This window comes from Chlorocebus sabaeus, chromosome 21 (genome assembly GCF_047675955.1).
Source record: "Chlorocebus sabaeus isolate Y175 chromosome 21, mChlSab1.0.hap1, whole genome shotgun sequence".
Classification (NCBI taxonomy): domain Eukaryota; kingdom Metazoa; phylum Chordata; class Mammalia; order Primates; family Cercopithecidae; genus Chlorocebus; species Chlorocebus sabaeus.
In genome coordinates this window covers 56,717,225-56,730,416 of record NC_132924.1, presented here as the reverse complement: position 1 = coordinate 56,730,416, position 13,192 = coordinate 56,717,225, and the positions used below count along the sequence as shown (strand labels likewise).

At 40.1% G+C, this 13,192-nt stretch overlaps 1 protein-coding gene across 2 annotated transcripts in view; it reads right to left on the bottom strand.

The window, feature by feature from the left end:
* SLC25A13 (solute carrier family 25 member 13) overlaps positions 1 to 13,192 on the bottom strand; it is a 210,262-nt gene that overhangs the window by 11,085 nt on the left and 185,985 nt on the right. For both annotated transcript variants that reach the window (XM_007982099.3, XM_073009117.1), the window contains one exon: positions 762 to 900. In XM_007982099.3, the coding sequence (XP_007980290.2) occupies positions 762 to 900 (139 nt within the window). The remainder of the gene's footprint in view (positions 1 to 761; positions 901 to 13,192) is intronic.

Below are 13,192 nucleotides of genomic sequence, written 5' to 3'. Positions count from 1 at the left end.
CTCTAGTTACGTATCTCATGAGAGTAGCACAGGTATCAAAAATGTTTGGATCCCAGCATCCTGTGACTGCCTTAGGGTTTGTTAACTTATTTAAATGTCATCACTTGGAGAGCTAATCTGGATTGTTCCTCCTCTTAGAGTCCCTCGACAAGAAGAAGCATCAAAGAATGAACTGATCTCTGGCATGGCTAATTATTTTCTATCGATGTTTTCAATGGAGCACTGAAAAGAAGAAGATAGTTATTTCCATTTGTGATTTAATTACCACCATCCCCCCATAAGATAGGGAGGAAACAGGTGTCTCTAATTGGCCCAGGTCTTTTCTGGTTCTACTACATTTTTTTTCTCTAACTATTGTTTAAGTTCTGGACAGGCTTTTATGCACTATTTTGTTCAGACATCTTTAAGACAAACATATTCGAATCTTTAAAAACTTCTGGCTAAACAGTTATCATTCTTATGCTATGAAGTGAGACTATAAAATGACATGGAACTTGAATTGGAGTTCCACAATACCATAAAATAGGCCAATATTTAATGAGCTTTTTCTAGAGTTAAGAAATTAAGCTTGTCTAATAATCTCATCTGCCAGAACGAAGATTAATTTTTTTCCTTTTTTTTAGTAGCTCTTCAATCTCTAGGCAACTCAAATGTGCCCTGTCAAGAACCATCAGCAAAAAATTTCAATGTAGTAGCAGGCGGCTAGGGAATGGGGGCAGCAAGGGTTGGGGAAGTAACAGAACTCCATGGGGGACACTCACCAGCTATGGCACCAGCTAAGAGCAGGCTTCCTGGGCTAACCTGCCCATCTTCATTTGCAAAGGAAGCCTTCACATGAGCATAGCACGGAAAGTAGATGGCCGAGAAAGGAATGTCCCGCAGAAAGCATGCTTTGGCACCCTGCACATTTGCAAAGGAAGAAAAACCACATGAAACACATATCCCATTGAGGAGATCAAGCTTCTTTGGAACTCACCTCAGAACAAAATATTCCTGGAGAAGAACAAATTTGTACTCACATATTGAAAGGGGAACAGAAAAAAAATAACCCAAATTCTGCAAGTAATAAATCTAAACTTTGTTTTTAAAACAAAAACTAGTTTCGTTGTGTGCTGTGAGGGGAGGAGGGCAGTTCTCATTTACTCTAATGCTAAGACTTCAATTAAAACCTTCTTGGAACTCTGGCTGTGACATCCTTTTAAATCCCGACTGGTGGCAAGTCACTGTCATTTCAAGGAAGATCTGTTCTCTGGTCTCACCAAACTTGGGTAACAGTAGTCAAGATGCCTCTTTATTTACACACTAGGAAGTAGACAAATTATATAGGTGGGTGGCTGGGGGAGGAAGGGGTTTGCTGTTTTGTACTGTTTGGATTGTTTCCCAGAAAGAAATTACCCATACATAAAAAAATTATATCTTTTCAGGGGTTCATGATCCTTCTAATTTCCTTATATACTTACTTACCTGCCACCCAGGGTTTATGAAACATTGATAAATGCCTACTCTAAAGCCTGAAATATTCACAATAATTCGGATACATTTTAGAGCTGTGTGTAGAACAATTAGTTCCTACAGCAAAGTCTTCAACAAATAGTTTCTGTTGCCAACATAATGCTATGCAGGGGCCCCATGAATTGATAAGTGCCCAGAAATATGATATATTATAATGAAAACCACAACACATATATTGTGTTTTGGGTAGGGTGAATGGGAAGGAAATCATCCCTTTTCAACATGTAATGATTTAATACCATTTCTTTCACAGATTTCTAATAACTAAAAATTTCCACCAAATACACAGATTCCCAAAAGAAAATAATGAATCCAGCCAGAGTCAACAGATCTAGCCATACCCAGTGACATTTATTGAGGGCTAGTAATGCTGGATCTTGGGTATTTCTGTTTGATGCTCCAAACTGTCAAAGTTCTTTAACACTATGTATCTGTTACTGTAGCCTTTGTTTTCCTGACACCCACATCTCACTCCTGACTCAAACTGAGCTTGTGGGTAATAAAACCCTTAGTCTTTTTCATATAAATTACTATTAACTCAAGTCTACTATAACTTAATTAGTTGCCTCACACAAGTAACACAGGCAGGACATCAGATTTAATCCTATTAAGTTGCATCCTACTTTGGCTCATCCTCCCAACCAGAACAAATCCTTGGAATCTGGATTCTGTCTTGCTGGCTCTTTCTCAGTCAACTTACCCATGGATGTGCAGGCATGCCTCTGTTCACTCTGTGTACACAAGTATTCAGAGAAGCAAGCATCTACCTCATGTACTGCCACCCGGCTCAGGTTTCTGTATCTTGTCCACCCCCAAAGTGTTAGATGTTTAATTAAAATTAAGAATCACAATATCCACCACACCCAAACTACTCATTTTAGGCACATACAAACGAATGTCCTAGACAGGTAATCTATTGTCCTGGACAGGTAATCCATCAATTGCGCATTTACTGAGGGCTATGCCCTTGGCTTGTTCAGAGGGCACCCTGGAGGTAGTTCCAGAGACAAGTCCAAAACTCAAGACCCTAGGAGTTTTTTCCACTTCTCTCAGCTCTTTCAAAGGGAAAACATATAGTATAATGTTAATATCTGTGTGTAACATCCAAACCTTTTCTTTCAACTAGTTTTTTAAAAAGTTATAATTCGGGCAGTTATTGTAAAAGGGTAACAATATCAGCGTTTAGTTTCTATTTTTCCTTCCTTTTCCCTTTTTGGCCCAAGCCTTCTTATAAGTGCTGCTAGCTATTCATCCACATGTAGACTCAGTCAAGAAGATAATCAAATTAGACACCAAATAATCAACTCAAATGAAGATCACTTTAATTCCAGTTACTCAGGAGGCTGAGGCAGAAGAATCGCTTGAATCTGGGAGGTGGAGCTTGCTGTGAGCTGAGACTGTGCCACTGCACTCCAGCCAGGGCAACAGAGTAAGACTCCATCTTAATAAAAAAAATAAATAAATAAAAAATAAAAATAAAAAAAAAAATTATTTCTTGGAAAAATATATCAGAAACTAAAACCAAGCTTTTAGCTTTTCTTCCTTTCTTCTGTTTTTTTTTTTTTGGTATGGAGTTTTGCTTTGTTGCCCAGGTTGCCCAGGCTGGAGTGCAGTGGCGTGATCTCAGCTCACCGCAACCTCTGCCTCCTGGGTTCAAGCGATTCTCCTGCTTCAGCCTCCTGAGTAGCTGGGACTACAAGTGCCTGTCACCATGCCCAGCTAATTTTTTGTATTTTTAGTAGAGACAGAGTTTCACCACGTTGGGAAGGCTGGTCTCCAACTCCTGATTTCAGGTGATCCACCCGCCTTGGTCTCCCAAAGTGCTAGGATTACAGGCATTGAGCCACCGCGCCCGGCCACTTTTAGCTTTTCAGACAAAGATATATTATTTGTTGGGGATGTAACAAAACATAGGAGGAAACAGTCACTAATTTTGTACTGAAACATTAAAGTTAAAAAAAGGGGGCAAGGGGAGAAAGAGAAACAGATTAACCTGTCTTATGCTGTGTGGCTTCAATATGATGAGAAGGCCATGGGAAGACATGACCCAAAATTATAAACATCCCTGAGGCATAGGAAGAGTAAAGGAACAAGAAGAATCAGCTGGGTTTTCTGAAGAAGGACCCACTGAGGGTTCCACCTTCTGAGAGCCTCCTCCTTCCTTTCCTGAAATCATGACAGTAAATCGGGTATCCCTGTTACAAAGGCATCTACAAGAGATGTGAGACGTACTTCAAGAGATGTTGGAAAACAACTCTACATGGCTGAGATGAAAAATGGCTTGATCAAAAACCATACAAACATATATATATATCCCTGAGGAAAGGGTAGAATTGCCTTGTGCAACACTAAAGGAAAAATGCCTAGAAATAGGTTGTATTTCATTTTCCAGGAATCAAGCAATGTGGTCAAAGTGTTCATTCAGACTAGAACAAATGTTAGGATATGCAAGAAGTCTTTGGTGTCTGATTACCTGAGAAAAAGGAAGAAATGCAAAAGTCAAGGAAGTAAAAGAACTTTCACCTGGTATGATTATCCTCCCACCCCTAGCCATGTGATGAGCACCTGTAGAAATCAAGCCCTTAACCTTCCTCACCTGTCAAAAATACCATAGGCCACCTTCTTCAGGCAACTGGGACAACTGAAACTTTAAGAATGAATGAAGTAATACATGTGAAAGTCCTTGTAAGGTATCCACTGCCTTACAAACATTAAGGGACAGAAATGTGTTCACCTCGAGGGCTGTGTCTCCCTGCCTCTCCTGGCACCTGCTCTGGTGTCTTCCTGCAGAAAATACCTCTCCCAGTCGCATCAGGAGGCAGCCTTCACCTCTCTTGCACCCCAGGCATCAAAGCCCAATTCCCAAGGAAAGACACAGACTTATTAAATTTCCCTGGCCTCTTTTTCCCCACCACTTCCTTTAGGTCTTAGGCATAAAGGCAGGTGCCAATTTGTAAGACTGCCTTAGGCAATCCCTGACCTGTTGCTCTTGCACAATGAAAAGGGAAGCAGGATGTTAAAAAGACTTAAAGTTCTAAGGGTGAAAATGTTTCTCTCCTGGATTCCTTGATAAATCCTTCACTTTGTGGTGAACACCCGTTCTCCAGCACTACAGCAAAACATAAACCTGTTTCATTTGAATTCTACTTGTCCCAAGTATAATTTTTACCAAGTGATCAGCCATTCTGAACAGGCAACTTTATAACAAAGGGAAACAGTCCATGCTGCCCTAGAGCCTGCATCAGCAACACAAAAATATTGCTTTGGCTATTTAAGAATTAATGAGTTACAAAGGTGCGCCACTTAAAAAAAGTATTTAAACATTCTTGCCATGTAAGAAAATCCCCACATTATCCTGCTTTGGGTATTTTTTTTTTTTTTTTTTTACTGGTTTTCTAGGCAGCTTTGCCCTTAAACATTCTCTGATTAGTCTTGAATTTCCTCAGTATATACTACAATCACTTGGGAGAAATTAATAAATGCAAAATACAATCATCTAATCTCTTTCTATTCTTTAAATACTTTATCTCTAAAGATGATAAACTATTGGGTTCTTCTTTTGAAATAAAAGGCACACTAATATCCAGACATGGACAACAAAAATCATCTCAGGGTAGACCTATGTTATAAACTGGAAAAAAACTCAGATCTAGTTTAATTATCAACTCTGCCTCCATTCCAATTCTGTATCATGCTAAAGTCTCTCCATCATCATTCTATTTAAGATCTAGAAAAGCTTTTTTAAGGGTAGGCCTCACTTAACTTCAAGTTAACAGTCTACAATTGACACAGGCCAATTAGACAGGCTTAGAGATTTTGGCAGCAGAATCATCATGGCAAAAGAATCATTTATTTTGCTCTCATGCCTTTTTGATGTGGACACTGTGCTGAAAGCCTAAGGAAGCTTTAATCAATTCTCAAGTTGCTAGGATCGTCCACTCAAGTTTGTTTTGCCAGCTCTGCCTGGCATGAAATTGTCAATAGATATAATACAACAGGATTTGTATCTCTCTTTCTCTCGCACGCATGCTGTCACACATGCACAGCAATTTCCGATGTCTCTTTTTCTTCTTTTAAAACTCCTCATCTTGGATGGTAAATCACCTGCCCAATCAATCCAAAGGGGGGAACAAACCAGTCCTGAAGGATGGTGCTGATAAAGAAGTCAGGGCCAGGGCAGGTCTTTTCGCATGCTAATTCCTGCTTATTCTAGCTGTACCTGCAAACACAGCTCTAAACAGACTATTTCTAATACAGGGAAAGGTAATTACACTCACAAAGGCACCTCTGTGTTGGGCCGGGCACCAGGAGCCAGCAGGTCTGGGAGACGGAGGCTTAACAGAGACTCCAGCAGTGAATGCACATTGTCTAGCACAGGGGAAAATGCCAGACTGGGGACCCTGCAGCATTCAAGACAACAGTGGCGCACCTTGTCTGAGAAGGTTATTCAATGCTTCTGGCACCTGTCGTCAGAGCCACCCAGCCCTCTTTTCCTACCTTACAGGTTTAGAATTTATTTGGCATGTATAATTATATATTTTGATGCTGGAGCTACAAACAATGGGCAGCATGTCATGACTTGATCCCTTAGCATTCCTCTTGGCTTCCCCCAACCAAGTTAACCCTTAGATACACAGCTAGGCAGTGCCTCTCCAGCCCAGTCAAAGGATGGTCAGACCCCACCTACATGGCTGAGATTTGAGGAGGGTGAGTTTCAACGTCTTGCTGAGAAATAGTAATGGTGCCAAGACCTATTATGTGATTGTGTCACTGGTATTAAAACTAAATAGGCCAGCCAACATTTGAAGACTTGATATCAGTGAACATGGAAATTACTTCAATTTGAATATAAAATATGAATGACCATTACTTGGCTTCTTTAGTCCAGGGACTTCAGGGATATGGGTTCTCCTTAATTTCATTGCAATTCTAACAAAATCATCTTGACAACTCTGGGTTTCTTGTAGGAAATGCTGCTTGTGTCAGTGCTAGTTCTCTATTGTTCTAGTATTGCACATTGCTTTGCCATCAACATTGCTCATCACTGAGATGGACTGAAAACCCTAGACATGGCACAGAGGAATGTTATCACATGGAATTTTAGTCCTGAAGCTGCTAGTCATGTCATCTTCACAAAGGTAATCTATAAAACATGTGCCACCTTTTCTTTATTTCTTTATAATTATTATTATTATTTTTGAGACAGAGTCTCGCTCTGTAGCCAGGTTGGAGTGCAGTGGTACGATCTTGGCTCACTGCAACCTCCACCTCCAGTTCAAGCAATTCTCCTGTCTCAGCCTCCCGAGTAGCTGGGACTACAGGCGTGTGCCACCATGCCCGGCTAATTTTTGTATTTTTAGTAGAGACGGGGTTTCACCATGTTGGCCAGGATGGTCTTGATCTCTTGACCTCGTGATCTGCCCGCCTCAGCCTCTCAAAGTGCTGGGATTACAAGTGTGACCCACCGCGCCCAGCCCCCACCTTTTCAGTTATTCTTTCCTTTCCTTTCTTGCCTTCCTCTCATCGTTCTTCTCCCTTCCCTCTGCTTCAGCACCTGCTTAGAAGATGTAAAGTCTACTTCTAGTCTGTTTACTCTGACAGTTTTAACATGCATACAGAACCTACTGTAGTCTTTCTTTTCCTTCCTCCTGTGAAATATTTGTACTTTAGACTACTTAAAAGTATCCCCATTTTATCAACATGCACTTTAATTCTGGCTTCACAAATATTAAGCATTTCAAATAGCTTAATATTGTTTAAATTATATGTATATTTAAATTATGGCAATGTTATTTAGACTGTTAAAGTGAACTAAATATGGCCTGAGAAGAACTCCATACTTTCATATTTGAGTCCTTGTGGACGAACTATAACCTAACTTAATAGTTAGACAAGACTGCACCTGTAACAATAGCTAAGTCTTGGCCAATTCCAGCGGTCATACTTCAACCACTCATACACTGCTCAGTGTTCAAACTGTGTTCAAATAAGGCAAACACTGAGCTGTAACCAAACCAGTTGTTTCTGTACCTCACTTCCGGTTTCTGTATATCACTTCCATTTTTTTGTCAATAAATTTTTTTATTGTTGAATAATTTTTTTTAAATTATTATACTTTAAGTTCTAGGGTACATGTGCACAACATGCAGGTTTGTTACATATGTATACACGTGCCATGTTGGTGCGCTGCACCCATTAACTCATCATTTCTTCCACCACGTGGCTGCACTAGAGTCTCTGAATCTGCTGTGATTCTGGGGGTTGCCTGATTCATGAATCATTCATTGCACAATTAAACTCCCTCAATTTGGATGAAGTTTATCTTTTAACAAGATTAAACATTTACCACTTTCTTTGCTATTCATTCCTGTCATCTCTACCTGGGATCACTTTCTAGAATTTCCTTCATTAGGGTCCTACTGGTGATATGCTTTCTTGAGTTTTGCTAGTCTAAAAAATATCTTTACCCTTGTTCTTAAAAGCAATTTTTACAGGGTATACAAGCCTAGGTTGAAAGGGTTTTTTCCTCCACCTACTTAAGACACCCCCATTCAACTGTCTTCTGGCTTCCACTGTTGCCATTCTTAGGTTTGCTGTCAGTTCAACTGCTGCCCTTTTGAAGGCAAATTGACTTTTTTTCTCTGGCCGCTTAAGAGTTTCTCTCTAGCTCTGGTGTTCAGCAGTTTTCCTCTGATGTGTCTAGTCTGAATTATTTTCATTTATCCTATACCTGCAATTTGTTGCACTTTTTTCTTTGCTATTTTTTTTTCTTTTTGAAACACAGTCTTGCTCTATCACTTAGGTTAGAGTGCAGTGGCGCAATCATGGCTCACTGCAGCCTTGACCTCCTGGGCTCAAGTGATCTTCCCACCTCAGCCTCCCAAGTAGCTGGGACTACAGGTGCATGACACCATGTCTAGCTAATTAAAAAAAAAAAAAAAGTTTGTTTTTGTAGAGATGAAGTCTCACTGTGTTGCCCAAGCTGGTCTTGAACTCCTGAGTTCCCAAAGTGCTGGGATTATAAGTGCAAGTCATCACATCCAGCCTCCTGTACTTCTTGAATCTTAGATTAATGGCTTTCATTAGTTCTAGAAAATCTTTAGCCATCATCTCACCTTTTCTTCCAGTTTTCTTTTATATTTGTTAGACCATCTCATGCTTTCCACTGCTGGGGGTGCAGAAAATGATACTCCAAACATATGGCTGCTTTGCCATGCTGAGTGCTTTGAAAATTGAAAGGACTCAGAAATAAGCCTCAGAACCAAGGTATCTCTTCTAAGGTCTCCTCCCATTCCTGCCTCCTCTCATCCTCTGTCTCTCCCAAGCACGGCATGAAGCTGTTCTCTTATCCACCTAGAAACCAGACCCCCAAAGAGGAATGTAATTGCCTTCAACCCCTTCCCTGAGATTTCATTAACCAGAGAAGATCGAAATTCATCTCACAGAGGAAGAGACTGAATACTAAACACAACACCTAGAACTCAGACAACCTCTGTCCCAAATATTGTGTGTTCTCCAGTCCAATTCAATTTCCAAAGATAATTATTTACTTAGCATTGTTTGAGCCTTGGGTCCATTCGTTACCCCTAAAAATCATTGACTCCTACATCCTTCATCTCCCCTTCCCCTAGGAAGAAGGGTATGTATACATCTGTATCCCACTGAGTCACTGAGTAATCATTCTCCTGTGATTCTTCCATGCTCTGCATGTTAAAATACATTTGTATGCCTTTCTCTCCTTTTTTTTTTTTTTTTTGAGACAGAGTCTCGCTCTGTCGCCCAGGCTGGAGTGCAGTGGCCGGATCTTAGCTCACTGCAAGCTCCGCCTCCTGGGTTCATGCCATTCTCCTGCCTCAGCCTCCCGAGTAGCTGGGACTACAGGCGCCCGCCACCTCACCCGGCTAGTTTTTTGTATTTTTTAGTAGAGACGGGGTTTCACCATGTTAGCCAGGATGGTCTCGATCTCCTGACCTTGTGATCCACCCGTCTCGGCCTCCCAAAGTGCTTTCTCTCCTATTAATTTGCCTTTTATCAGTTCATTTTCAGTGAACGTTCAGAGGGTGACGGGGAAAGTGCTTCCTCTTCAACCCTACATACACAAGTACATGCCTTTAATCTTTGTCTCTCAGAAATGCATTCTGGATAATTTATCTTCCAGTTGACTAATTCTCTTTTAGGCTGCTTTTAATCTGTTGTTAAAGCCATCTGTTTAATTTTTTTTTTTTTTTTTTTTTTGAGACAGTCTCACTCTATCACCCAGGTTGAAGTGCAGTGGTGTGATCATGGCTCACTGCAGCCTCAACCTCCTGAACTCAAGAGATCCTCTCACCTCAGCCTCCTGAGGAGCTGAGACTATAGGTATGCGCTACCACACCTGGCTAATTGTTTTAATTTTTTGTAGACAGGGTTTTGCAATGCTGCCCAAGCTGGCTGAATTTAAAATTTTAATCATTATAAATATTCTATACTTTTTACTATTTTAAAAATAAAACATTTGTTTTATAATTCTGATAATTTTGAAATTTTAAATCTTTGTGTGTATAATGTTTCCTGTTGTTTTCTGCTATCTCCTCTTAAAGTGTTTTATTGCCTGTGTGACTTGGGATTTTTATTTTTATCGTGAGCTGCTCATTCTCCTTGTACCATTAAATACAAAAATTCTTCAAAGTCTGGGTTGAAGGTAGGTTCCTCTAGAATTGTGTTTGCTTTTTTTTTTTTTTGAGGACGTAGGGGGAGGGATAGGGTTTCACTGTGTTGCCCAGGCAGGAGTGCAGTGGTACAATCTTTGCTTGTTGCCACCTCCCCATCCTGGGTTCAATTGATTCTTGTGCTTCAGCCTCCTGAGCAGCTGGAACTACAGGTGTGAGCCACCATGCCCAGCTAATTTTTGTATTTTTATAGTAGAGACGGGGTTTTGCCATGTTGGCCAGACTGGTCTTGAACTCCTGGCCTCAAGTGATTCACTCACCTCGGCTTCCCAAATTGCTGGGATTACAGGTGTGAGCCACTGCTCCCAGGCTGTGTTTGCTTTTCTCAGGCCTGGGAGCACTATCAATTGAAGACTACTTAAAAATTAATTTCTAACTTGAGGTTTTTCATATCACTTAAAAAATATAAATTCAGCCTGCAAGCCCATGGAGAGCAGTTTGAAGTTCCTGATTCATGGGGGAGTGTTTCCCTGCACCCTCCTTTTCTCTCCCTCCACTGAGAAGCAAGGCAATTTTCCTTGTAGCCTAGGGTAGAAGGGAACACTGCTATTTTACCCTTCCACTGAGGGTGTAGCCTTTTGAGATGCCAACTTCATGGGGAGGATTTTCTTTAGGTCTAGGAATAGAATAAGAAAAGAGTGATATCTATGGTAGAAACTTTCAGGAGGCCCTATCAGGAATGTGTGCATGTAGCGTTGACACCTGGAAGTAAATACCTTCTTAAACTGCGTCCTAGGTGCCCTGCTTGCTTCACCTTAGCCCTGGCGGTTTTTTTTTTTTTTTTTTTTTTTAAATACTTAGCACTTTGGGCAGTACCTGATTGTCCCGAGACTTCCAAAATTATTGTTCACATTCAAGTGTTTGGTAAATGCCATCAAGGCAAAAAAGAGCTTTATGGTTCTGCTTACCTCACCTATTTTTAGGCTTGAATATTCCTTACTTCCTTGACTTGTATGTGTAAAAAGGCTTTTACGAAATATCTTATCCAACATTTTTAGTTGTTTTCAATTGGATGATCAGTTAAAAATCTGCTCTACAGGCCAGGCACAGTGGCTCGCGCCTGTAATCCCAGCACTTTGGGAGGCCAAGGTGGGCAGATCATGAGGTCAGGAGATAGAGACCATCCTAGCCAACATGATGAAACCCCATTTCCACTAAAAATACAAAAATTAGCTGGGTGTGGTGGCGTGTGCCTGTAATCCCAGCTACTCAGGAGGCTGAGGCAGGAGAATCACTTGAACCTGTGAGTCAGAGGTTGCAGTGAGCCGAGATCGTGCCACTGCACACCAGCCTGGCAACGGAGCAAGATTGTCACATACACACAAAATATATATATGTACACACACACACACACATATATATAAAATATATATGCTCTACCAATGGCTAGAAATCCTATAGAGATAACTTAATGTCTTATTGAGGAGATGCTCATTCTGGTTGTTCCTGACGCTTTCTCTTGACACGTATTCTTTAAAATGTGCAATGATTATGCAAGCAGTGCCCTCTGATAATTTTTTGTTTTTCTCCTTGATATAGATCACAAAGTCCAGGGAGAAAGTAAAAAGCTCTTTTTTCAAACCCTCTTCAATACACCCTATGAGCACCATTTCTCTACAACAGCAACCACTAGGGCTAAGCTAGCTGAGCTGGTGTTCTCCTTGTGTTTCACCCAACTATTTTTTTTTTTTTTAACCACTCAGCTAGCTGAGCTGAGCTGGTGTTCTCCTTGTGTTTCACCTATTTTTTTTTTTTTTTAAAGACAAGGTCTCGACTCTGCTGGCCAAGGTGGAGTGAAATGGTACAATCATGGCTCATTGCAGCCTGAATCTCCCAGGCTCAAGCTCTCCTCTTGCCTCAGCCTCCTGAGTAGCAAGGACTACAGGCACACATCACCACGCCCGATTAATTTTGATTTTATTTTTTATTTTTAGTAGAGATGACATCTCACTATGTTGTCAAGGCTGGTCTCAAACCCTTGAACTCAATTGATCCTCCTGCCTTGGCCTCCTAAAATGCTGAGATTACAAGCATGAGCCACTGTGCCCAGCCCATATGCAAGTCTTCTGAATACTTCATTTTTGAAGAGGATGATTTAGATACAGAAGTATATTGCATTCAAAGAAATACGTACTCAAAATGTATCATCTTAAATATGGATTTATATCTGAATTATTCTTCCACTCTGCATCAAAGACAGTAAATTACAGGAGTAAGAATACAGGTTTTATAATCAGAGATCTGGTCTCAGATCATCACTCTACTGTTTAGCAGCTATCTAATGTTGGGTAAGGTTCTTAAAATATCTGTACCTCAAGTTCCTCATCTATAAAATGTGAGTAACATTTGTATAGACACATTAAACTTAAATCCAATGATTAATATAAAGTAGTTAGTATAGTACCTAGCACAAAGATCTCCAATAAAAGATGATAATTCAATAAAAGATGATAATTACTATTATCAATGAAAGCACACTGTCCTATTGGAGTGGAAAATTAAAATATATATGAAATAATATATAATTTTAACAATTGGCAGCTGGAATATGACTTCTACGTGGTTTCACACCTGAATCATAATAGAGTTCTACGTTTATCAGGCCAATCTTTTATTCGGTGGAAGACCTAATTCTACTAAGTACATTTATAGTAGTAGTTTGTTAGGTTGATTATACATCACACAGATTTCTTTGGTTGTTACAAGGCATATCTCTTTTACAGTTAATACATTTCTTATGCTGTCCATCTTTTAAATGCATCTCTTGGTCACAATTAGAAACCAGAGAATGTAAAGATGACTCAGTAGAAATATATCCATCACTTCTGGAAAATACATTCAGAGTACCTTACAAACGGTGGATAGCTGGCATCATTTAATATACTTTTTAACATGAAAATGACATATTCTAAAAGTTTAGATACAATTAAAAAGTACTGTCTTAAAACTAATATTGTGGATACTTAGCACAA